Genomic DNA, 26,656 nt, shown 5'->3' on the forward strand with positions numbered 1-26,656 from the left:
GGTAAGCAGAAGAAGAAGAACTACAGGTGTGTCTGTGGATAACTGTGAGCTTTTGTGTGTGGATATAACTGTGAGCTTTACCTCTCTCTCTCTCTCTCTCTCTCTCTCTCTCTCTCTCTCGCTCACACACACACTAAGAATATAAATGATTACACTATATAAATGATGATGTAAACAACAGTAACATTTGTAGACAGTCAGACAACAGGTGCAAAGGATGCTGAAATAATATATTTTATACAGCAGGATGTTTATGTACATGAAGGTGCTGTGATGGAAATGTAAACAGTGAAAATGATAATTGCTAATTATATATTTTTATAATTAATACAAATGATATATATATATATATATATATATATATATATATATATATAATATGTATATTTTATATTTTTATAATTATAATTAAAGTAAACTAAACTAAACTAAACTCCCTCTACCTGACTTTATTTGGGGATCTATAATAATGTGCAATATCTAGATGTAGCACCTTTTTCTTATTCTGCTTATTTATTTATTATCTGACTAAATTAGCTGTTAGCTTTATTTATATAGCAGGCAGACAGGCACGCACAAGATACAAAACAGCAGAAGAACCAACAACATTTAAAAGACAATATAAAACAGTTAAAATTTTTTAAAAAATATCTATCTATCTATCTATCTATCTATCTATCTATCTATCTATCTATCTATCTATCTATCTATCTATCTATCTAATAAAATATGGAAATATGAAGAACGGAAAAATAAGATAAAATAAAACAACACAAAACAAGATAAAATAAAATAAAATAAAGCTAAACTAAAACAAAACAAAACAAGATAAAATAAAGCTAAACTAAAACAAAACAAAACAAGATAAAATAAAGCTAAACTAAAACAAAACAAAACAAGATAAAATAAAGCTAAACTAAAACAAAACAAAACAAGATAAAATAAAGCTAAACTAAAACAAAACAAAACAAGATAAAATAAAGCTAAACTAAAACAAAACAAAACAAGATAAAATAAAGCTAAACTAAAACAAAACAAAACAAGATAAAATAAAGCTAAACTAAAACTAAACAAAACAAGATAAAATAAAATAAAATAAAGCTAAACTAAAACAAAACAAAACAAGATAAAATAAAGCTAAACTAAAACAAAACAAAACAAGATAAAATAAAGCTAAACTAAAACAAAACAAAACAAGATAAAATAAAGCTAAACTAAAACAAAACAAAACAAGATAAAATAAAGCTAAACTAAAACAAAACAAAACAAGATAAAATAAAGCTAAACTAAAACAAAACAAAACAAGATAAAATAAAGCTAAACTAAAACAAAACAAAACAAGATAAAATAAAGCTAAACTAAAACAAAACAAAACAAGATAAAATAAAATAAAATAAAGCTAAACTAAAACAAAACAAAACAAGATAAAATAAAGCTAAACTAAAACAAAACAAAACAAGATAAAATAAAATAAAGCTAAACTAAAACTAAACAAAACAAGATACAATAAAATAAAATAAAGCTAAACTAAAACTAAACAAAACAAGATAAAATAAAGCTAAACTAAAACTAAACAAAACAAGATACAATAAAATAAAATAAAAGATAAAATAAAATAAAAGATAAAATAAAACAAAACAAAATAAATTTAAATAAAAAAATAATAAATTAATACAAAATGAAAAAAGACGACATCACATAAAGGTAAGTCTGTGTATAATGTGTTTTATTAAGTGATTTATAATCTGTAGTTTCTTCCTGACTTGACTTGCTGGGACTACACGCTCAGGCTGCCTGTCAGTCCAGACCCCGGGCAGTGACGCTCAACGAGCCGCAGCCTGCGAGCCACAGCCCGGGGCCGCACGAGTCACATGACACGAAACAACTACGCTGCGCTAGCAACGAGCTAACCATGCTAGCCTGTCAAACCCGCTGTCATTAGCCGCGGACGGACCGAGAGAGGCTGAACTAACCCCGACTCACAGGTGGCCGACAAACTCGTTAAGTCTCCGGCAAGTGAAACGTGTTTTTATTAACCTTTTTGTCATTGCTTGTGGTGGAGTTAAGCTCGAGTTGAACTTGTTTTAAAGCGAGTTGCTTTCGTGTTGCGGGGGTGTCGAGGCTAACGACGCCGGCCTTGTTCGGATTGAATGTGAAGCTAATCTCACCCACACGTCCTCTCGTAACGCATCATCAACGACCTTTAACGGCCAGAGAGACACGTTACTAACGTCACCCTGCGCTCACTTAGCCGAACTTTAGGTAGTTAGGGAGTTAACCAACCGGGTTAACTAACTAACCAACTAACTTGGCTAATGTTAGCAGCGGCATAAACACACTGCTCCTTTCAGGTGTTTACATGACGCCATTGCGTAACGACGCTGATGGCAGGTATACCTGATGTCAGTTAGTGCCACTTGACTAGTTGCAAGTAACTCAGAGGCTGAATGCAAATGAGCTAATTGAGCTTAACAAGGTGTGTGTGTGTGTGTGTGTGTAAACACAACACACACAGGTGGTTTCACTTCAGCCCCTCTCTCTCTCTCTGTGTGTGTGTGTGTGTGTGTGTGTGTGTGCGCGCGCGCTGTGCTTGACATCTGTTGCACCTGCTGACTTCCATCTTTATCATTGTTTTAATTGACCTCACTTAATTACCAGCTTTATTTATTTCTATAGCACCTTTCGTACAGAATTGTAGCCCAAAGTGCTTCACAGAGCAGAGTAAAAAACAGAAATAGACAAAAAAAAAAGGATAAAACTACAACAATGAAACAAATAAGAAGTAATATTAAGACCTATAGGGTAAAAAAAAAAAGGAGCAGAAGATAAGACCTGTACAGTAAATAAGCACAGGGGCGCTGCCAGGAATTTTGGGCCCCATGACAAAAAAACAAAAAAAATCAAATTGGGCCCCCTCTGTGCAGCTGTTGTCATCACATCTCTAGGACCTAACTATCCCATCAAAAGCTTTACATTACTCTAATTAAACGCTTGCAACTGTTTTGCGTCTTGTAGTTCAATACTAGTGCTAGCACAATATTTACTGCTGGTCATTTGTACATGCATGCAGGTCTGCATACAGTATGCAGCGCAGTTCACTATTTGATGCAAGAGTAAAAGCCACAGTAATTTTTTATTTAACTTTTACTGCCTAAAACACGTATTTATTATATTTTATATTGGTGTTTACCTATTTCTTTTTTTGGGCCCCCTGTCAGTCGTGGGCCCTTTTGAATTGTCCTAACTTTCCCCCCTATACGGTTCCCGTGAATAAGCACCAGAGATAAAAGTAACAGCGAGTGATCAGGACATAAAAACTCAGAAGTTGAATGGCCTAGGACCAGCTCCACCCTGAGCAGTGAGAAGAAGTGAAAACATCTGGGTGGGTCTAGATGCACTTCTTCTTCTTCATCATCATCAGTGTGTCGGGGGGGTTAGCCTGAGACTCCCTAAAAAAAAAAAAAGCACTGACTCTTTGCTTTCACACCACGTTGTTGCTGAGTGTGGTAGTTCGGTGGAGACGGTTAACATCCGTTGGTACTCTGAGACTTTGAGAAAGGAAGGTTTCCCACTCGCGTGTCCTGCTGACTGGATCTCTACGCCGATGTTTGGTTTCTAGGCGTGCATGAAAGACAGCTTTCTCACAGTGGCTCTGTAGGTCACCAACAGCAACGCTGACAGCGACTTTTTCCAGGCTTTGTTAATGTCATAAGACAGGTTGGGTTTATTATTGATCAAGTCGTTGTTTAGTCAGTAATACAGGGATTATAGATTCCTAACATGTATGTTTTTTGTCCAACCAGTAGTCCAAAACCTGACTGTGTTTGGTTAACACTCTTAGAGGACAAAGAAAACCAGCAACTGTCATTTGAAAAGCTGGAATTGACACCTTAGTTTTTTTTTGTTTTTTTTTTTGTTTTGTACCTGACAAAACAAGTAACCGACTATCTGTCTAACCAGTTGCTGATTCATTTGCCAGTAACCGAGCAACTGTGCCAACAAAATAATCTCAAGACGGTCTGCTAAAATATGCTTCAAAGTGATGTTATGTTTACTTTTGTGGTAATCTGTGGAGTAACTGGTAAAATGTATATGTTCACTAACTCTTCAGCCAGTGAACAGAATTTCAAGTCACTTATTTAGACCTGCTTGTCTAATTTTGGGTGTCAGCAAAATGTTGTCTAGTTGGACTATAAAGTAGTTTAGTTGACATGTGTAAGATTTAAGCTGGTCCTGTGTCTTAAGTTTGAAGCCGAGCTATGATGTTGACTTGTGAGTTATGATTAGCCATACAAAGTTAAAATGCCTAAGCGGCCGTTTAGGTTTTATTCAGTGCTTTATTGATTTTTGTTGGCATTTAATTTCCAGGAGTGTATGAAAACATGCACATGGACAAAGGTGGCTGGCTGATAACATGCAGGGGACATTGGACTTGGAACACATCGGGGTGGGGATGACTCAGGCAGAGTGGAAATGTTTTACAACCAAAGAATGTGAATTCACCCAATAAAAGCTGAAACCTTTTGATTACCGGGCTCGTCAGAACTCGTTCTAAGTCAAAAAGCTCCAAGTTTTGTTGATGACATTTGATTTATTGATTTGTAGTTTTCTCTAAATGAGTGTTAGACTTGTTCTGAATCTCAGTACTCAGATTAGTCCTTCTTTACTTTCAAACTAGGCGTAGATAGGTATGATACTGTTTGTTTGCGTGGCAACATTTGGATCTCACGCAGTGAACGGTGACACTAGTCGATGAAAGAACTGGATCATCCTGAGGTGACTGTGTTTGATTAAAGTCTCAAAGAGGGAAAAGACTGGAGCTCCACAGTCGTCTAGGGATTTAAGAGCCATGCACATGAACAATAGTAACCTCTTGCATTCCCTCTTTCACCCTCCCTCCCTCCCTCCCTCTCTCTCTCTCTACCTCCCTCCCTCTCTCTCTCTCTCTCTGTGTTTTCCCTCCTATCTCCCATTGGGTATTGTAGAAAGGGACTTCTTTCCTACTCACTCTCTTCAAGATATTGAGTCATTAGACTTCCGCCCAGTAAGCCACCGGGGTTTTGGCATCCTCAAGGCTCCTCCAGGCAGACAAGCGAGTCCTCCATCAGCGCCGAGATATCGACAGACTCCGTTCGTGGACTCACATGACGAGATGGATAGGCGATAAATAAGACATCAGCTTCAGAGGTAAGGTCAGTCCGACACTGCACAGCCTGCCACAGAGCCACTGGGGCAGGTTAATGTGGGTTAAACAGGGCTTTGTATTAAAACGTTGTCAATTGGTGATACTCAGAGTGACTGTCAGCGGAAATGTTTAAGTTGTTTAGCAGAGAAATATTGTCTATTATTGAGTTATTATTGTGATATTGTGATATTGTGATATTTTTTGTGACGTTGCTGCTTCATGCTGACACGGATATTTTAAAGGCCATCTTAGTCACTGTCACACTTTGCCTCCCTTCAGTGTGATATTAGCCAACATGAACAGTCACAGCTCACATTATTATAAAGTCACCTTCTCGCACCAAAAGGTGTTGCCTTAATTCTTCCCTCCTGTGTGAAAGCTTTTATTTTGGACAGCTGCAACAAAAACAACTTTACTGCTCTACTATGGTATTTAGAAGCTCATCAAATTACTTCCATCTCCACTATAATGGCCCTTTTGATGTGTTCTGTTGTTTTTTGGTTTTCCCCTTCATCTTCTGGGGAACATAACACGACTAGAGTGATTCACTTTGAGACAGTGTTTTGTTCTTTTGTTCTTCTTTGTCTGTCTAGTGTTGAAGTTACTAACCTTTTATTATTTTGTTGTGAGTTTCATGGGTAACTTCTAATAATGTTGTATTGAAGGGCCCGACAGTTGAAATGTAGAAATGACTACCATGCTGGTAGTTTGCAGTGTAATTGTATCTCATATTTTATTGACCAGAAAGTGACATCACAGACAGGTTACATAATACAAACTTTGTTGTTTTTTTTTCACATGCACACAATTAATGGGACACATCAGCTTTACTTATTAGTTATATAGGCAGTTAGATTATTGGTGAAACCCCACTGGGCAACATCTTCGTCACATCGGTTCACCAGGCCACAAACCTCACCAAGAGCGTCTCTAAAGCTGGGCCTGACTTTAACTTGCTCAGATTTAGCAATTTTTCCTTTGTGTATGTGCATTTATCATGAATAAATATGCTATGTACTTAAATAGTTTCCCTTGACCTAATGGTTTTTGTTGAAAATCGCCTGGATTCTTTAGGCCGTTACTGCGTCTGATGTCCAGCCAGCGCCAGCTACTCGCAGCGTCCGTCAAAAGTTGTACAGCTGCGTATTCTCGACTTCTGGGACACTTCTGAAACGGACCATGGTGCTTCTGGTGGAAACATTGAGTTGAACGGCCGAAAAGTAGTTTGGGCGGCCGCAGTGCACACTGAACGCATCGCATCCGTGCCCGTTGAAGTTTAGTATTTAAAGAATTTACTAGAATTTATGTATTTATATCAAGTAGGTTGGTATATGATTTTTGCATCGGTGTGATTAAGTACCTTTTTTTTTTGTTGTTTTTTTTAGTATTTATTTAACTTTTAATTCACAGTCCCACCTGGTTACTGAATCCACCCCAAGTCTATTAAAGATGATTATCAGAAACATCCCTGAGTTTAATGCAACATTTCCACAGCACCAACAGCTACAGCCTCTGAAATGACCATCAAGTGGAATCAGCACCTGTAAAACAGCAGGACTGCATTAGTTTTATTTACCTGATAAACTTGGCAGTTGTTATAACAGAGTCAAAGTCACAGAGTGGCTAAACCTATTGAATGTTTTCTGTTTCTGTTATAACAGATTACAAAATCTATATTTTTAAACCAGGGTTTCCTTTTCTTCAGGCTGGTTAAGAATAGCTCAACATCATGCCTGCGTATCCGCTGAATCAGCTTCCTGAAATGCATCCATACATGGCACATGACAAACTCTCGTTTCTGCTTTTACAGCCCGTCGGCTTTCCTGTACGCTCGTCGTTCGAGGCACATATTTGAGTCCATTCCAGCACTTGTCAAAATTTGGATCTTTCTAAGAAGTGAATTATGCTGTGTAAGATCGTGATCGCCCTGCCATTGATGTAATTTAACCACATCCCTGTTTTGAATGTGTACACACCCTGCAAAGAGTTGATATACACAAACAGTGTCAGCAGCTTTCAGCAGAAATGTTTGCTGCAGGGAATTTCCTTTTTGCTTCAGAGCTATGCCTTGATTTGGTGTATAATAAAACATATAGCCTTTGCCTTGGTTTGCTTTATATTTGCCGTCATATGACTGTTATTTTTGTCACACAGGTAGGCGTTGATTTCGTTATGACAAGCTGCTGTGCAGAAGATGTCCACGCTGTCTGTGACTGATATCCCAGATGTTGGTCATGGTAAGAGGAAGCACCTCTGTGTTAGTTCAGCTGAGCAGGGATCAGTTCTCTCAGTACATCTGTTTGTTTTATAATGCCACAAAGTTTGCATACTGTTGTTGTTAAATGCTCTAGGAGTGGCCATCAAATCTGGTCTGTTAAATCTCATAAAATCAAGTTTGATTAAGTCTAATGAACCAGTTTGTGGTGTTGTGTTCATATGTGGCACATTTCTGTCATCTGGAACAAAACATAAATGCACAATAAGCTTCACAAAAGTAGTATTTATGTTGTTAAATATCGTATGTGTGTTTCTGTTGGGTACCAGCTTTTGGCTGACGGACGTTTATTTTGGACGCCTGTCACCACGGCTCACAGAGGTCGGTGCTTGTTTTGACTTTTGTTTCCTCTCCGTCAGATGAGAATAAGGTGTTTGATGGGGCCTCTGAGCTGCAGCTGGACTGCATGGTTGAGGAGAGCAGTGGAAGCGGCGCAATGAAGCACGACGGCCTGCTGTTGCTGGCCGACCTGTCCCACCCAGACGACTTCCCCCCCGTCCTCCCTCATAATGGCCCTTCACTGACCGAGATGAGCAGCCCTCTGGCGATAGAACCAAGCGACATAAAGCTTGATCCAGCTTCAGGTGACACATCTGCCAGCACAGGTGAGAGATAAGTAGTTCAGCTTCAGGACTCATTTTTAATATTTTCTCTCCAAAACAGACATTACAGTACATTTGTTTTATTCAAAGTTGATTAATATTGAACGTGTTGTGTGTCTAAATTAACCACTGGAATTCCCCAGGTCTACAGAAATACACCCACCAGGGGTGAAGTTGATTGTATGAGCCGTTAGACTTAAAACTTATATCTTATAGGTCACACATTGTTAGACTATATGTTACTAAGGAATTTATTTATTATTTGGCATATTTTTCAACTTTGTGTAATACTGGCCAAAACTCAGCACATGCTGGCTAATGTAAACCCTGTGTGTGTGTGTGTGTGTTCATGTATGCTTGTGTGTGTAATTGGACTTGTGTGACAACTTCCACAGACCAGACCAAACAAGTATTTTTTTCTCCTCTTAATCTCAGACATGTCTTGACCCTTTTTATGCCACGATTGTCGCCATGTTTATTTCAGTTTAAAAGGTTCTTTGCAGAGTAAGCTTTTTAAATGAACAACCTAATGCAGTCCTTTACAGTAGCCCTGCACTTATTCTTGTTTTTATGAAACTAGTGCACATTAATAGGGGTGTGGAGACGCTAATGCAGCTCACCACAAGTTACAGCCTTAAAAATAAATATGCATTTGAATGAATGATTACACACATACTGCGTTGTGGGGACATATTTCATGACTACGCTCATAAATACACACAATGCTTTCTGATGCACTACATGAACAGTTATAAAACATTATAGATGTAACTTGTAATGAAATTTACCCAACAAGAGGCTGGCTGCTGGGCCTTATAACAGATTATGACGACTTATACTCACCTATACACTCACCTTAATAATCAACTGTAGTATGGACTCATAGTTTGCTATTATAGGCTATACAGTGTCACTGGTAGGCACACAAATTTGGTCTTGTAATTGTCTTCCAACTTAATAATAACTTAAGACGCAGCTTACATTATTTTAAATGCATGAATATACGTCACACTTTACACCACCAATCAAACGTTATGAAGTATGCATTACTATAGATGCATCAATGTGTACTTCACTGTACTTCACACATACAATGATAAATTGTCTGGACAGTAAGCCTCTAGTTTATAGCTAGTCAAGAGCATTCATAGGTCACATTTGTAATGTTTTATGACTCTTTATATCAGAAAGCATTTTATGTGTTTATGTCATGAAGTCTAGCTATAAAGCATTATGAATGCCTCCATGACACTGGAGATGTGTGAAGAATTAACATATCTTACACAACAAAATGAAAGCCTTTGAATTGGATCAGATTGTTAAAGATTGGACAATTGATTGCAAAATAATAAATACACTGAATGTATTTGATTGTTTATTAGATACGAACTTAACGCTGAGCTTCTCAAAGGTTCACAGAACTCTTTAACTTTCATTTTTCTCAAAAAATGCAAATATTGTGAACTTGCACGGCAGGAACAGGATGTGCGTGACTCTGAATTTCCATTGTCTATCTTACATTATGTACTTGCACATTTTGCATACAGGGCTGTCTGATTTATCTCTGTTGAGATAAGTACTCATCTTTTCTGGTAGACAGACGTTACCGATCCTCCAGCACACAGCAAATCTCTTGAAACCTTCTGCATACAAGCTGCTGCCTCAGAGGATTTTCTTGACTGAAATTGTTGTATCGTTAATGCGGTTTATCCCATTTCATTTGTGTATAGATGGTCAGCCAGTGAAGAGAAAGAAGGGGCCTGCTCCGAAGATGCTTGGCAACGAGGTGTGCAGTGTATGCGGTGACAAGGCCTCCGGTTTTCATTACAATGTGTTGAGCTGCGAGGGCTGCAAGGGCTTCTTTCGACGCAGCGTTATTAAAAGTGCCCAGTACTCTTGCAAGAACAATGGCCGCTGTGAAATGGACATGTACATGCGCCGCAAGTGCCAGCAGTGTCGTCTGCGCAAGTGTCGGGAGGCGGGCATGCTGGAGCAGTGTGAGTGTCTGTATGACGAATAAATCCAAGATAGAGAAAAGTTATTTTCTCTGCAAATTGTCACGTGGGAATTTCAGCCAGAGTGAAAATGAAATGGAACATAAGTCAGACACTGTGTGAAGATGTGTGTCCCTTTTTGGCCTGTAGGTGTGCTGTCAGAGGAGCAAATCAGACTGAAGAAGATGAAGAAGCAGCACGAGGAGGAAACAGCCCGCACGTCCACAGTGGTCACCCCCACCCCTCTACAGGAAACTGCCGCACTGGATCCACAGCAGCAGGAGATGATTGAGAAGCTGGTGGCCATGCAAAAGCAATGCAACAAGAGGTCTTTCCTCGACCGACCAAAAGTGACAGTAAGTGAATGTCTCAGAGGATAGATGCGGCTTATTTTTGACCACTGTACTGTCTCTTATCTAACATGTAGTGGTTGGATTGCTGAACTCAGTAGGCCTACTTAACCTCTGACCGTAGAAAGAATGAGTCTTAATGGAGTTACTGTGGCTGCTGATGTGTGGTAGGTTTATTTAGAGTGAGATATTCTTAATCTCTGGGCAGAGTGTATTTGATTCGCTGTTCAGGTTTAAGATATTCTGTGTCTGCCGCTTTGCTGTGTCGAAAACATATTGGTGAAATGTTTACTCTGTGCTAACCAGTTCATACGTTTGCGTTTGCATCCAACAGCCGTGGCCACAGAGTCAGGACTTGCAGAATCGTGAAGTGCGTCAGCAGCGGTTCGCCCATTTCACTGAACTAGCAATCATGTCGGTCCAGGAGATTGTGGATTTTGCGAAGCAGCTTCCTGGTTTCCTCGAGCTCACGAGGGAGGACCAGATCGCTCTACTGAAGACTTCTACCATTGAGGTTTGTCATGGTGCATCTCCGTATTGTTTCTCGTAGCTGTAGCTTTAATTTAGAAATGTTTACAAGTGAATAACACAGTAAATAACAGTGGAGTTGTTTTATAAAAATATGGCAGTAAGGACATAATTCTTCTGCAGTTTTAGTAGACAAGAAGATACGGGGAGTAGACATTTTACTTTTCAGCAATGCTGTTGTGAAAACTTAGTTGCTACAATATAACTTTGACAACTTCTTTGAATATTTCTGTATCCGTTTGGCTGTATATTTAATATTCCACTCACCCTGATGTGTTTCCCTTCCTCAGATTATGTTGCTCGAGACATCTCGGCGGTACAATCCTGCTATTGATAGCATTACGTTTTTGAAGGATTTCAGCTATAATAAGGAGGATTTCGCCAAAGCAGGTGCACTTTCTTTTTTATGGAAGATATGAATGTTCAGTGTCATTTGAGCAGATTTCCTGTATTCCATTTGGTTTAAATGCTGTTTTAAGTATGAGCAGACTTTCAGAGTGTCAGATGTTTTGTCTCAATGTAAATAGATTTTTTTTGTTACCCATTAATATCTTAAACTATTGCAACACCAGATATAAATTACATCATATGAAACTGTGACAAAAAGGTATATAAAAAGCAACATTTGCTGCTTTCTCTTCACTGTTCCCAATAATTGCGCTCCTGCTGAAGAAACCCTGAGGCTGCACCACATTCTTTAAAGTAACTTTTGTTTCCTTGTCCCTCTCTCATCTCTCTTCTCAGGTCTTCAGTTTGAGTTTATCAATCCCATCTTTGAGTTCTCAAAAGGAATGAACGACCTGCATCTAGACGAGGCCGAGTACGCCCTGCTCATTGCCATCAACATCTTTTCTGCAGGTCAGATTTCAAAGTGAATCCTCAGCATACAGAGGTCAAAACGAAAACGTAAAGAGATTAACGGTTTTGTGTTTGTTTCGTTTTGGCAAACTCTGTTTAGATCGGCCAAACGTGCAGGATCATGATCTGGTTGAGAGGCTACAGCAACCTTATGTGGACGCCCTGCGCTCTTATATCATGATAAAGAGACCAAATGTAAGTGCCCGACAGCGTGTCAGCATAACCTGGTTGTCGTCGTCACAACAAGCACACTGGGTCAAGAGCAGTCCATCAAGAACTAGATTAGAAAAGCCATTAAAGTTTTTATTTTCCTGCAGCCTCTGAATATGTGAGCCACATAACTTGAACTGAAAAAAGAGCTACAGTTTGACATTATAAATCATTCCAGACATGTTGCAGAAGCTCCTCACCTAGTACTGTTTCTAAAAATGTTTCAATGGTTTCCTCAGGATCACTTGATGTTTCCCCGTATGCTGATGAAGCTGGTGAGCCTTCGTACACTAAGTAGTGTCCACTCGGAGCAGGTTTTTGCCCTTCGCCTCCAGGACAAGAAGCTTCCCCCGCTGCTCTCTGAAATCTGGGATGTCAACGAGTGACTGCAAACCTGATGTCACGCACCGGTGGCTTTATGAAGCCCGAGACAGACACGACATCGAGCAGGGACACTGACTCCTTTTCTGCCCATCTGGTCAGGGATTGGTTAAAGCGTTGAAGTTTTTTTTGTTTGTTTGTTTGTTCCCTGGTGGGAGGAGAGCGTCATTGCTCTTCGCTCTCAGACTGACTGCTAAATGGTTTCGTGTTCATAAGGAGAAACATGAACACCTAGTTTTCTTTGAGCATTTTTGTTCTTTTCGTGTAGATGCTGACATGATTATGGCGATATTAAATACCAGCATCCGGCTCTTTAGCCGGTTATCTCTGATTTAATATTTGTTTAAAGTTATGTCGATCTCTAATGCGGTTCTATACTCATCCTCTTAAGAATTATAATGAGAAATTTCTGTGCAGGTCTTGTCTGCGGCTGTGTCAAACATTAGAATGACAGCTGCATATTGAGTTGAAATAGTGATTTTTGCAGTCATGCAACAGGAGGAGATGGATAAGCATGAGTGGACCCATATTCACTTTATTGATGTTAGGGGTTGGACGGTAGGCCATCTGGTTTGTATTGTGCATTGTGGTATGGCAACACATAGTTTGTGTTCATGGTGGAATAAGTGCAGAAAAGGTTGGTGTAGTCGCTCAGGTAAAGTAATGTGAAGTAGACCTCTGGGAATTGGAGGCTTCTTTAATTTCTATTAGATGACTTCTTCCATTTTGCATAAGGGACCCTTTTGGTCATTTATAGATGCCCATTAACGTTCATGTAAATTGTATATTTATTTTCACGAGAAATCTGTATAGCGTGCACACATAAAGCTTATCCACGAGATTGTACAATCACATACTAACGCACAAGAAAGTGAACCTCTGCAGGTGACTGGCAGACTGCGCCCTCATTTATAGGAAATGGTGATGTGACTAAATATCTTTTTTTTAATTATTATTATTTTTTTATTTACTGGCTGGCACTGGTACCTTTTTGAAAAAGAAGGTGGTGTCTTCAAATTCCATGTAAAGATTAAACTATCACCTGTGCCCCTCCTTTTGAATGAATAAAAACCCATCCAGACAAAGTTGTACTCTTAAATCAAATTAGAAAGATTGTCTCATTCACATCTTATCCGTCTGTGACATGTCCTTTTGATTAATTTCATTTCAAAGCAGCACAGTTATTTTTTATATTTTTTGTTCTTTAATAAGCATTTTAAAGGTGACAGATATGTATAAGTAACATACATGTAGTCTGGACAGGATGTAGAGATGTCACAGCCTTTTATTTTTGATAATATACTGTATGAATGAGACTGAGGAAAAGCTGTATAGATGAATATCCGGTGGAAAACTTAACTTGATTTAAAAGTCCACCATAGTCCAGAGTTTTAACAAGTCCACAACAACAACAGCTTTAACTGGTCAGACTCTGGAAAGCCTCACAAAAAAAAAAAAAGCAAACCAAAATCTTTATTAACAGGGAGCAGAGAACGACAGGAAATGACACATTAACATTGTATGTTATGACAAACTTAAGAGATTTAGATGTTTATATTCATGTTGTGTTTTCCATGCATTTTCCTGTGCAGTGTAAACTTGAAATGCGTTCATGGATGATAAAGTAACGTCGATGCAAATTCAGAATTGTGACGTTTTATTCTCTCTTCATGCTCTGAGGGCTGAAAACTGGACGACACAATGCCACTGCAGCCCTGTTTTTGTTTTTTTAATTTAAGAAATTAAAATCAGGCATTTACACATGATTGTAATTCTTTAAACCCTTCTCAGTTGCAATTTCTTGGCTTTTAATTAATAAAATTTTATTTAACAGCTTACATGTTACATGATTCTTCACATAAACACTGATATACTTTGGATTCCTTCACATTTAGATGAAAGCACTCACTCAGTTATGGATCTAATGTGTTTTTGTATTTCTGTGTTGCACTTGTTTTTTTTTTTTTGTTTTTTTTCATACTTCATCCACCACCATGTCTGTATTGCGTAATGTTTTTGTTAAAATGAATCACCTGCTATGGATCTCCCAGATGGTCGAACCATGTTTTTAAAAAACAAGTCATGTTTCACAACAGACATTTTGCCTTGTCACAGTAGGAAAAGCACAATAACACCTAACACTTTATTATTATTATTATTATTATTATTATTATTTTAAAGGTCCAGTGTGTAAGATTTAAGAGGCTTTCTTTTTCAGGACTTTCTTTACTGGACTATGTTTTCATTATAATCCCCTGAATATGAAAAGTTTTACAGTAGCTCATAACGGATAAACCACTGGCTCCAATATATCTCTTATGTTTGTTTTTATTATTTTTTATTCTTCGCATGTAGTTTCTCCCTCACGTTGGAAAAGGAAATCCTACACGCTGGACCTTTTTAATGTCTCGATTGCATTCTAGTGTCACAGTAAGATGTGGAGGCAGTTAGCCACCATGCACAACAGCAGAAACGTTATTAATTGTATTATTTACACATGCTTCTCCTATTGTGACATGTTAAACGATCTTACATGATTGCACAGAAGAAGGGGTACAACAGTACTAATGGTAAAATTATAAACTGGTAAGTTTAATACTGAGGCTGTATTTGCCATTCATTTCATGATGTATTGATGAAATTATTACAATTTTTTTTATGTTTCATTGTGTTGATTAAATGATCTAACTGGAGCAGTAGACTATAATTTACAGCTCCTGCCTGGTGCATCTTTGACCTGGCTCGATAAACACTGGTGTGACCTCTTATACCATAAGATAAAAGACAACACACAGTGAGCTCCACCTGTTGGTTGGTTGGTTGAATGAATACAAACAAATGGATGTTTTTCTTCCACTTTCTTCATTGTGTTAACAGTGGTACAGTATGTTCTTGAGTCTGCAGGATCATCACAGAAACAATAGCAAGCCAGGGTGTTTTTCTTCCTTTCCCCCGACAAAAAAACAAAACAAAAACCTTGACAAAAAGCTGCTGTTATGTAATTGTTTTCTACTACTGGAAGCAGTGGTGGTCCAGTTACACAAGACAACATGAAGAGTGTACTCTCATCTTTAGCTGTATTGTGTTGCGATTACTGATTTCAGACTAAATTCACACTCAAGTTAAACATTTCCTGACCATGTTCTGTATCTAGCCTTTTCCCCTTCCCTCTCAAAATTTGATTTACTTTTTTATTCATGCTTTAAAAGTGGGAACATTTCTTAATGATTTTTTCTTCCGACCCTTTAGTAATGTATTTGATGCTTTTCTTTTTGACAGATGGATCGATATTAAAAAGAAGCAGATTAATGAAGGAAGTGTGCAGAGGTTTGAAACCATACCAGTCGGGTTTTTTTTTCAGGTGCAAAACTTTCTTTTGGGGTCCCTTTTGCAATGAAATGTGAAGTTTGCTTTTGATACTTTTTTGGCTTGCTGCTTGTAGGATATCTTTAGCCAAAGGCTAACCATCGAGTTTGAACGTTGCCTTTGTAATATTGGGGTGAATTTTAACCGAATCATCGGTCAACTGACAGATATGTGCTGAATGAGCAATCAGTTGTTGGCTCTCAAATCTTTGTTTCTTAGTGTACATGTCATGTTAATGCCGTAGGTATCAAGTTTAATTGTATTGTATATATGGTAGCTGTCATCTCTGATCTCACTTAATTTCTCTCTTCAAAGGGTGACACTGTAAACATTATTGATATATAGAAATGCAAACCTATTTTAATACTTGTAACTCCTGAAGACCTTCTGTTTTGTATGTACAGTATAAATTAAAGCTATGCCGTAGTGCTGACATGTTTGGAATGAAACTCGTTTGTTGGCCCGTGTTCTTTATGTGCTGATGTTCAGGGACCTCAGTAATTGTCTACACTCTCTCTCAGATTTATTTGATATTTAAATGGAAACACCTGCCAGCCTTGGTTTATTTGTTGGAGAGTGAAACATTTCTATTACTGATTCAGCTCACTTTGCTTATTGAGGCTATTAAACTATCAATATATACATATTTTATAAGCTGAAATAATATGTACGCCTAAGTGTTTGGTAGATTTTCATAGATGACGCGTTCAAGTTGCCCCTTGAAGTTATAGTAAGAGTTCATAGAGGATGATGATACGAAACATATGAGATACTAACACAATATATAGCTTTGAATCTGTATAATAATGTTAGATAAAACACAGAAACATCTGTATAGACCACATTTTACAACAACAAACAAACATTTAGTTCGGATGGCTGCATAGTGTCTTCTAACCACCACAATGCAGCAGAATCAGTAACACATGGTATTTTATTCCACGCTTTCTTCTTACTTGTCAAAATGTGGAGCCTACAAAACAGAGATGAGACGTGGGCTATAAAGTCATTTCATTTCATTTTCAAACTTCAAAACTAGTCTTGAGTCCTAAAAGATGTCATGCGGCTTCCTCTGGAGTCACATAAGGTTATTTCACATTATTATGCAGCAAGAGTGCATGCCCTGACTTTGATGTGCAAAATCAGTGGAGGTTAACCTCTAAATTTCCTCTGTTCCTGTTCCTATTTTATTTTTATTTTTTTCATCATTTGAGCACTGGATTGAACTAATGTCCAACGTAGTTAGCTCTGAATGAGTCAGCACACAAAGACTTATTGATGAAAACATGCAGTCCATTCTTGGACCAGATCAACAACAGACATTGTCCAAGAACTGATCTCATATTACACACTGCAATTGTCAACTGATACACCTGAAATAATGTGAGTATTTTTAGAGTATAATGGTTTATGCTGCACCGAAAGCCCAACTCTAAACTCACAGCTACTTTTGACAGAAACACTGGGTGTAGTCGAGCTCTTACAGACATTTTAAACCATGTTTCATAGTGAAATCTGCAGTGCACGGTAGATGACGTATTTGTCCTGTTTGGCCATTTGTCATTGTTTTATTGGGCTGTTTATACACGTCAGATTCGACTTGGGTTCACTGAATGAAGAGTATTTTTGGTTTACGTTGCTCTGAAAGCTCAACTCCAAACTCACCACTACTTTATTGACTGTGAGTGACAGAAACACTGGGTGTAGCTGGGCTTTTACGGACATTTTAAACCATGTTTAATAGTGTAGATGTTGTATTTGTCATGTGTGACTATAAGTCATTGAATTAATGGGCTGTATATACACAAATAAAATTTTTATTTCAGGCTCAATTAAATTGATTTCATCTTGTTTTGAGTCATGATTCATTACAACATCTGGCAGCAGGATGATGTGGGCTTCATTCATTCATTCAATAACTCCTCATTGTCCCTTTACCTTGCACAATGGACGACCGTCTCTTCAGTGTTACATATATATATATATATATATATATATATATATATATATATATATACATATAATGCAGTATCTATGTACTGTTTTTGTCTTATTATTTTCATATTCTAAATATTTATTATTATTTATTCATTTGATTTTGAGATTGATAAGGATGGGGTGTCAGAATGGTGCTCAGAATTGTTCCTGTAAACTCTGATGAAATATTGGACCCACATATCTATTAAAACAAACAAACAAAAAAACTCTGTAATAATAATATCATGCTTGCAGTTTACTCAATACCAATTTTGTCATATTTTTTAATTCTCACAAATGATTTTGATGAAAAATGTCAATTATTATGACAAAAAATTGGCAGACCCCCTGCAGTACCTCTGTGGACCCCTTAGGGATCATGGACCCCTGGTTGAAGACCCCTGGTCTGTGCTGTGTACAAATACTAGTCATAATCTAGTACCAAATTTCAATCATTTTAGGTAATTTTAAATGTCATATATCAGAAGAATAAATGTAGTATTGGTATTTATTGGTATTTTTGTTTTTTAAATGTCATAAATTAGAAGAATAAAGGTAGTATTGGTATTTGTATTTGTATTTTTGTATTTATTGGCTTGCAGTTTACTCAATACCAATTTTGTCATATTTTTTAATTCTCACAAATGATTTTGATGAAAAATGTCAATTATTATGACAAAAAATTGGCAGACCCCCTGCAGTACCTCTGTGGACCCCTTAGGGATCATGGACCCCTGGTTGAAGACCCCTGGTCTATGCTGTGTACAAATACTAGTCATAATCTAGTACCAAATTTCAATCATTTTAGGTAACTTTAAATGTCATACATTAGAAGAATAAAGGTAGTATTGGTATTTATTGGTATATTTTTTGTATTTATTGGCTTGCAGTTTACTCAATACCAATTTTGTTATATTTTTTAATTCTCAGAAATTATTTTGGTGAAAATCGTCAATTATTATGAAAAAAATTGACAGACCCCATGCAGTACCTCTGCGGACCCCCTAAGGGTCATGGACCCCTGGTCTATGCTGTGTACAAATACTAGTCATAATCTTGTACAAAATTTCCAAATTTCAATTATTTTAGGTAATTTTAAATGTCATACATTAGAAGAATAAAGGTAGTATTGGTATTTGTTGGTATTTTTGTATTTATTGTCTTGCAGTTTACTCAATACCAAATTGAAAATTGTTAGGACAAAAAACACCAAATTTCAATTATTTTAGGTAATTTCAAATGTCATAAATTAGAAGAATAAAGGTAGTATTGGTATTTATGTATTTATTGTCTTGAAGTTTACTCAATACCAAATTGAAAATTGTTATGACAAAAAACACCAAATTTCAATTATTTTAAATGTCATAAATTAGAAGAATAAAGGTAGTATTGGTATTTAATTTTGACAGGGTTGTTTTCCTTTTAGAAACTTTAATGAATTAATACTTGCACAGTTTTGGGGTGGTGTAGAGGTGGCTATCAGATCATAACCCATGGGCCCCCACATATGTTTTGCACGGCCCTGTTGGGCGATAAAACACGGTCAAATACCGCAAACAGTTCCTCCTGGTTACTGAATGAACTCCGAGCAGCACAGACGCAGACAGTATTCCCTGTAGGCAGCATTAAGTGGTTTTTCGTCAAGGCTTTTTTGTTTTTTGTTTTGTTTTTTTTGGTCGCTTCCGTCAGCTTGAGCTCCGAGTATGCGGAACTCCCTGCAGACGGTGATGATGAAGAGGATGTTGTGAAGGCAGGTTGTAACTGACCGAGCCACCGTTCATCGAGCACGGAGAGAGAGAGGCGGACGAAACATTTCGCATCATTTATTTAGGAAACTGCGAAGCAGTTGAGACGGAGAAGCAAAGCAAGCGAAACCTTTTTTTTTTTTTATTCTTTCCTCTTTCCTCTGTCGTCTAACGTTTCCAATGATAACACCGTGAGAACATGAACACCGCTGCCTCCCTTCCTCTGTGACCGAAGCGGGCGCACACCGCCCGGGCCGTCATCATCAGCTGCTGCGGGGCTGGCTGACGGTTGACGGCGGTTAGCGGTTAGCGGCTAATCAGCTAAAAAAAAAAAAAGCAGGTAAGGATGTTATCGCTTCGCACGCTTGTGCTATCATATACTATAATCTTAATATAAAATAATGTTGTGTTTTTAACTGTTTTTCGTCGCCGTTAACATTTGTCGGTTATTATTTAGATAAAACGGTCAAAGCTGCTGTTAGCAGCGGCTAGGTGGCTAACAGTAGCTAATCCAACCGTGACGTAGGAAACCGTGAAGCGAGAGGAGGATTTAGAGAGGGGACATGACGGCCTGACAGCTCGGCATACATGTAAAATATGATAACACATCCATAACATACACGACCAGCTCTTTTTTTTTTTTTGGAGGTGTTAATGTTATCCTCTAAAACTCCCTCCCTTCACCTTCGTTAGCTCATATGTGACACCGTTAAAATCATCTCTCACCCTCACCGCCTATAGCATCAGGTTTGCAGTTTGTATTTAGTTTCACACAGTGTACGAAAAGCACGACTCGTGAGCTAAAAGGCAGCTGATTTAATTGTGCATGGGACTGAATGACGGTGAATTCATGAGATGGTGGGTCATGACATCAAGGTGAAGGGACATGGATGGATGAATGAATGAAGCCCACATCATCCTGCTGCCAGATGTCGTGATGAATCGTGACTCAAAACAAGATGAAATCAATTTAATTGAGCCTGTAAAGTCAAATTTAATATGTATATACAGCCCATTAATTCAGTGACTTATAGGCACACGTGACAAATGCATCATCTACCAGCTACACCCAGTGTTTCTGTCACTCACAGTCACTAAAGTAGCAGTGAGTTTGGAGTTGAGCTTTCAGAGCAACGTAAACCAAAAATACTCTTCATTCAGTGAACCTGAAGTTGAATCTGACGTGTATAAACAGCCCGATAAATCAATGACAAATGGCCAAACAGGACAAATACGTCATCTACCGTGCACTGTGAGTTCCTTTTCCGTGGTTCAGGATTACAGATGCGCAGATTTCACTATGAAACATGGTTTAAAATGTCTGTAAGAGCTCGACTACACCCAGTGTTTCTGTCAAAAGTAGCTGTGAGTTTAGAGTTGGGGCTTTTGGTGCAGCGTAAACCATCAAACTCTAAAAATACTCACATTGTTTCAGGTGTAGCTAAAAAAAAAAAAAACACTGTCACACATATGCATTGAAATATTTTGAGTAATTTCACGTGTTTGAATCGCATAACGACAGCAACAAAGCAGAAGGAGGAGTATGGGACTGTTTTATAAATGTAACACTCACCAAAACTGCATGTAATCCTCTCAAGGGCATGACACCTTCATGACAGATGTTCCCAGTTTCGTATCATCGTCCCTATTATTTCAATTTTTCTTTTCTTTTTTTTTTTACTAATGTGATTTTATACACACGGGCATCATATTGTGAAATGAATTATAATTGTGAAGCCGGGACTGAAATCCTCCTATGAAAATCTAAAATCGTTGCATCCTTAATCAAGATCTCCCGGGGGCATATTATTATAAGATAAATATGATTTATATATGATTTATAAAACATAAACAAGGTGATGAGTGTCAATCTTGTCGTGTTAGGTAATACACATTGAGCAGAGCTGCCGCACTCGGTGTGATGTGACAGCCTGCGTCATGGCACATGACCCGAATGCAACCTGTCATCACACCACCACACCCAGCCACGCAAGTCAAGTGGAAAGTAAACTGATAGGGACGAATGCAAATTATAAAATGCAGTTATGGACGATGTTGGAAGTGTTTTATGTTTTGTGAAGGTCACAGACTGATCTAGAAACCTCACCGTGCTCCAGGTGTCTTTTTTTTTAGGAATTAAAATAGAGAGAAGAGTGCTGTGCTCGGTCAGTTTCAGACTATATTTCTGTGCTGATTAGTTTTATTGACGAGAATAAAAATAGTTCTTATATCTGTTGTACCATTGATCAGCAAGAAAGATTGTAATCTCGAAGTGAGAACGCGGTGATCGATGCTTTCTCAATCTACGCCACTCGCTGAACACAGTCGTCTCCATCGCCGGTTAATACTGTTTGGTTGTGACTGGCAAGAAACGCTGTCCATGTTGGAGGTCTGTGAATCATATCTATCTCCTCTCCGTGCTTATGTAACCAGTGAGTGCTGCCTGCAGACCACTCTGACCAGATTCATCTGTTGTGTTAACCTACATCATTACCCAGCCTTTTAAGATTACAGAGAGAGAAACAAGGTTCAATACGAAGCTCACTCATTAAACACAATCGGCGAAGTGGCGTAGTCCTCTCCATCGTTATCTGAAAATAACGCTGTGGTCCTTGTATCTTCGTGTGGGATGAAATGAGTCCGCCTCCAGCTCTGCGTTCGGCTCTGCTACTTCATAAAATAGCCATTTTGGCGTCGCACCAGGAAGCGTTGATGTTGCCAGACCTGCACGTTGATTCATTGTCCTGATGGTTTTGTAAGATAAATAGATAGACTTCTGCACACAGCGAGCACTCACTGGTGGTATATATCTCGCTGAAATCGTTTCCTCTCTGTAATGAGGAAGTCATGCGCCATGTGTGTAGAAACAGGGAGAACTGTGTAAATGCGTTGTTTCAACACAAGGCTGTGTATTCTTACCTGTCTCTCAGAGCTGATGCTTATTAATGTTAAGCGACAGTTAACTTTGGTCTTCTTGTTCATTAGCATGCAAAAGCATGTAGGAGACTGTCAGACTCGGCAGTGTATTTGAATAATTTTCACCAAACGGTGATGAGCGCTGACACTAAGCTGACTCAACAAGACACATCTCAGCCCACTACGTAGTGCTGTTTTGAACCGAGTCGTCTTATGGCACTGCTACACATTTGTTATGTTAACTCTGTCCAGTCCAGAGCATAAAAAACACAATAATGTTGCATCCTGTAACAGGTGACAAGGTCAGGGACAATTTTGACCATGCGTGCTCCATTAACACGTCCCTCTGCGAATGGCTGTTCTACTCACAATTAGAGCTATTAGACATAATTAGACCTTTAGTTCTTCTGAAGCCTGTTGGCCTCTGGGTACAGCTGCTGGGCTTAATGACAGTCCGTGTCAGGATGTGTGACGGTAGTGCTGCACTCATGACTTACTGTACACGCCAGCCCTGTTTTTCTTTGTGTGCCTGGTCTGCTTTTACCAGATGAGCAACGCATCTATAAAGCTTTAAATCCACATGTGAAATGTCAACGTTTATTTCAGTTGATTCAAGTGGAGGGTACAGAAGTTCAGACAGAAACCTGTACTGTTTTTTTTTTTTTTTCCATTTATTTTGAGTGGGGGCAGCCCGATGTCACCCTGTGGCTACCAATCGGACAATCAGACCTTTACAGTCAGCCTGAAATGTCACTGAAACTATCCAGGTGGATTCATGGACTAAGCTCTGATACTCTACCTGTTGTGTTCTGGCTTTGTTTATTTCATGTACCCAGCTTCTAAATCTGAGTCTGGCTTTGCAGTTTACACTGCAAAATACAGACCGATATAGACTGATCGTTTGAGAAAGTGAGCATTGGTCAAGAGACAGAAACAGTGAATGAAAGCGAGTGAGCACCGGCATCTCGAGAGACAGAGCGGTTATGTTCAGCACAAATAGACACGTTTTCACATTACATTAAAGGTTGTTGTGGTTTTGATGTAACAGTTTTTTCCTGCTGATATGATTAAACATATGAAACAGGCTCAGAATTTGTCTTAGTCTTATGTTTTACATCTGTGATGTGAAAACATATGAAACATAAGATAAACATTCAAAGCTGTTTTAAAAAGTTGTGTTTTTGTCAGTGATTTGAAGGTGGGTAGGGCAGTTTGTTTCAGTCAGACAAAGTAAAAGAGTGTGTCCTGTTCAAAGTCGGTAAAAAAAACATCCCAGCGCAGCACCGAGCGTCTCCTGCCGGGGCTGCTGACAGCGCTGTCAGCCCACGACTCAATCGCAAGTAGAGGAGGTTTTACCACCGTCTGGTTCACTGACGGGCATCACCGGAATAGAAAGTGCCAGAGCAGCTAATAGACGAGAGTCACTCTGCCCTCCATTTCTGTCACTTTACTCCACTTTGTCACAGTTAGTTTTTGTGGTTAGAGACTCAAACAGCCAGCCTTTATCAGCGTTTTGAAGGGAGTCGTACATAACACACCACTGGGTGTTAATGAGTGTTTTTTGTCTTTAGGGGTAAATTATAATGTGGTATTTAAAGCTGAGGCTAATGAGACAGAAACATATTGGCGACACGAGTTCAAAAACTGTGGAAAATGACAAAATCTAGAGATCTAAGATCCTCTGAAATGAGTCCAGTGGACACTGACACCGCTGTGGAAACGTGATGCTGCAGCTGGACGACGGTGACACCATGTCCGTTCAAACAGCTCCTGTAACAGCACTGAAACGGGACAACTGAACTGCAGTTATTCATCACATGTTAAACTGGAAGCCATTTTCTCCACCACAGGGCTGTGGGATGCATAAATGGTCTGAAGTACTGTATGTATTCATGAATCACTGGCTGCATTATAGATCCATTAGCTTATCAGTGACAATGAAAACTGCTCTGCGTGAGGTGTTTGTGTTTCAGGGTGGAGCTTCTGAATCTGCCATTGGTTGGTGTTGGAGTAAAGGCTCTTATGGCATGACGCTCTGTCACTGTACATTTTCTTTTGCAGCACATATGTATGTCGCTGCTGATGTGGGCTCAACTTGTTACATATATTTTAACACCGTGGCAGCTTTTTTCATTATCCCTGCTTCAGTGTGATAGATGTATATAGAAGGCTATATAATATAATCATATGTGTGTGTGTGTGTGTCGTTTTCAGCGTCATGAGTTCGACAGGTTCTGACGCTCGTCCCTCAGAATGAAACACCAAAGGCTTCTTTGCAGAGCCGCCATTTTGTAACAACATTTAACAACCATGCTGGGAGAAATCTGTTGTGGAAGAGGCAGAGATACCAAGTTCTCCTCCGACTGTAATCTCCACTGCAACCACAAGCTGTTCTTTGTTATTAAAATGCCCATTATGCTCTTTAGATGCCGTTTGTATCACTGTAGTTGTAAAAATACAACAAGCAGTTAACTGACAGACGTAGACGTGAATGGAAGCGGGTGAGTTTGACCCTGAACTCCTCGTGTGTAGAGGAAGTGCTAAAATCTTTTTGCATATCATTGACGTATCACATTATAGCAGCAAATGACATGACATGAAATATCTGTGAGAAAGTGATCACATGCAAGTTCACTACGACCAGTGTAATTAATACACTAACAGACTAGTAAGACTAGTAGACCAGTAAAGAAAGGATGTATTCTTAACCCATGTTCCTTATTAGAGAGAAAAACACAACCATACACCTTCTGAGTTTCTCTCTTTGAATGAACTAACATGTCATTGCCTGTTAACTCATTGTAAAACACACGATTGTGACAGAAACAAAATAAGACTCACTAAAACTTGTGAACTTGATCAGTCTTTCCACTCCTCCAAAAATCATCAACTCTGCTTTGGACGAAAGCTCTGCTTTTAATGGTTATTTATTTATTTTTATTCAGAAACGGCAAGTATACAGAATATTAAGCATCACCTGCTGCTCTTCTTACAAAACAAAAGCCCTTTTCTCATTTTTACATACATACACGTACGGATGCATATATACAGAAAAGTTTTGCATCGAACAGATCCTGTGGGCCATAACCAGTCCATAAAAGAAAACTAAAAAAGATATATATATCGTAAATATCCAATTATTTCCTTTATATATTTATCCCAGTGTACTTCTGCTTAAAACCCACCGTTCGTCTCCGGGTAAGTTACAAATAAACTATATACAATAGAACGAAGGGAGCTTATATTTCTGTTATTCACATCAAAGAAAGGGAAGAAGCATTAAGCCTCAGTGGAGTCATCCAAAGTCTGCTCGCTGTGGGGTTATTAATTTGATCCTTTTATTCCAGATTTGGTAGAATTTGTCCTTTTTGAATCTGCAAAGAATAAGTAAAGTTTTCCAAAAATTGCTGGAGTCTGGACTGGTGGATTCAAAGAGTGCATAGATGAATATAATTGCCTGTCATAAAGGGCTGTCTGATGGCAAAGTGGAGTGGTTAAAATACATTTTGCTGCTGCTTCGGTTCACAGCACAGATCACACTGTGATGTATTCACAGTGTGATCTGCCACGTCTACACACTCTTGAAAAATGTTCCATACAGTTTTTAAACTAGGCTTTCTGATAGTTACTTCTTGCCAGAGGTGTTTATGCATTATTATCTTACCTTCATTGTTCTTTTTAAAACGTGGCATAGCTTTGTTTGACTTACACGCAGCCTGCTCGCATGTGATGTCTTGTGACGAAGCAGCATCAATATGTTTTTTTTTTTTTTTTTTTTGTAGAGCTGTCGAGGTGTAGAGATGAGCTTTATGTTGCCATGTAAGCCTTGTTGTTTTTTTTATTCTGCTGTTTTTAAATTCATAATTTGGAGATTACATTATGTTGAGAACATGCCAGAATAGAGCTGTATGTGGCAACAGCCATCTGTAGAGGTGCTGCTTTATTTTGCTGCAATTACCTGTCAGTCACCGAGCTATGAAGGCTGTTTATTCCACCAAGGCCCCTAAGCTGCTTACTATATGAGCAGGCCTCTACTGAAAAATCTTTATCCTCTCACAAAAAAAACAGCCAGCTGACATAATTGCGATAACAGAAAAATCAATGTGGAAACATTTGTTTACAACATTGTTAAGGTTTTACAGTATAGGAAATATACCACGTGGACGTTTAGAGAGATGCTTTGGGGCAAGATGTAAGAAACGTTGTTCTACACTGGAGATGCTGATGTAGGCTTGTCACGCCTGACATCTTTTGTGCTCCTTCTCCAGC

General features: G+C 38.5%; 2 protein-coding genes across 18 annotated transcripts in view; both read left to right on the forward strand.

Moving 5' to 3' along the window:
• Window positions 1-4,988: 4,988 nt before the first annotated feature.
• nr1h3 (nuclear receptor subfamily 1, group H, member 3) lies at window positions 4,989-15,347 on the forward strand. Of its 2 annotated transcripts, none has more exons than XM_019273432.2 (10): window positions 4,989-5,187; window positions 7,340-7,422; window positions 7,820-8,065; window positions 9,793-10,059; window positions 10,207-10,412; window positions 10,741-10,920; window positions 11,225-11,324; window positions 11,679-11,792; window positions 11,893-11,987; window positions 12,242-15,347. In XM_019273432.2, the coding sequence occupies exons 2-10, from the start codon at window positions 7,380-7,382 to the stop codon at window positions 12,386-12,388; spliced, it is 1,398 nt and encodes a 465-aa protein (XP_019128977.1). In that variant the 5' UTR covers window positions 4,989-5,187; window positions 7,340-7,379; the 3' UTR covers window positions 12,389-15,347. The 2 variants fall into 2 exon arrangements, with proteins under 2 accessions (XP_019128977.1, XP_019128975.1); XM_019273430.2 differs by having other exon boundaries at window positions 4,989-5,192; window positions 12,242-12,388.
• A 3,930-nt stretch (window positions 15,348-19,277) lies between these two features.
• madd (MAP-kinase activating death domain) overlaps window positions 19,278-26,656 on the forward strand; it is a 49,001-nt gene continuing 41,622 nt past the window's right edge. For 9 of the 16 annotated variants that reach the window (XM_027281428.1, XM_027281422.1, XM_027281429.1 and 6 more), the window contains exon 1: window positions 19,279-19,811. The gene's annotated coding sequence lies outside the window, so the exon portion shown is untranslated. Of the gene's footprint in view, window positions 19,812-26,656 lie in introns of all 16 variants that reach the window. The other 7 variants (XM_027281425.1, XM_027281431.1, XM_019273410.2 and 4 more) reach the window with 2 other exon arrangements.

Source organism: Larimichthys crocea, chromosome VIII (assembly GCF_000972845.2).
Source record: "Larimichthys crocea isolate SSNF chromosome VIII, L_crocea_2.0, whole genome shotgun sequence".
In the NCBI taxonomy this organism is placed as follows: domain Eukaryota; kingdom Metazoa; phylum Chordata; class Actinopteri; family Sciaenidae; genus Larimichthys; species Larimichthys crocea.

Bases quoted from the DNA above. Each gene is read 5' to 3' on its own strand.
- nr1h3 (XM_019273432.2), top strand. From the start codon at position 7,380: ATGTCCACGCTGTCTGTGACTGATATCCCAGATGTTGGTCATG. The intron at 10,060-10,206 runs GTGAGTGTCTGT...TTTGGCCTGTAG, and splicing joins GGCGGGCATGCTGGAGCAGT to GTGTGCTGTCAGAGGAGCAA. The intron at 11,793-11,892 runs GTCAGATTTCAA...AACTCTGTTTAG, and splicing joins CATCAACATCTTTTCTGCAG to ATCGGCCAAACGTGCAGGAT.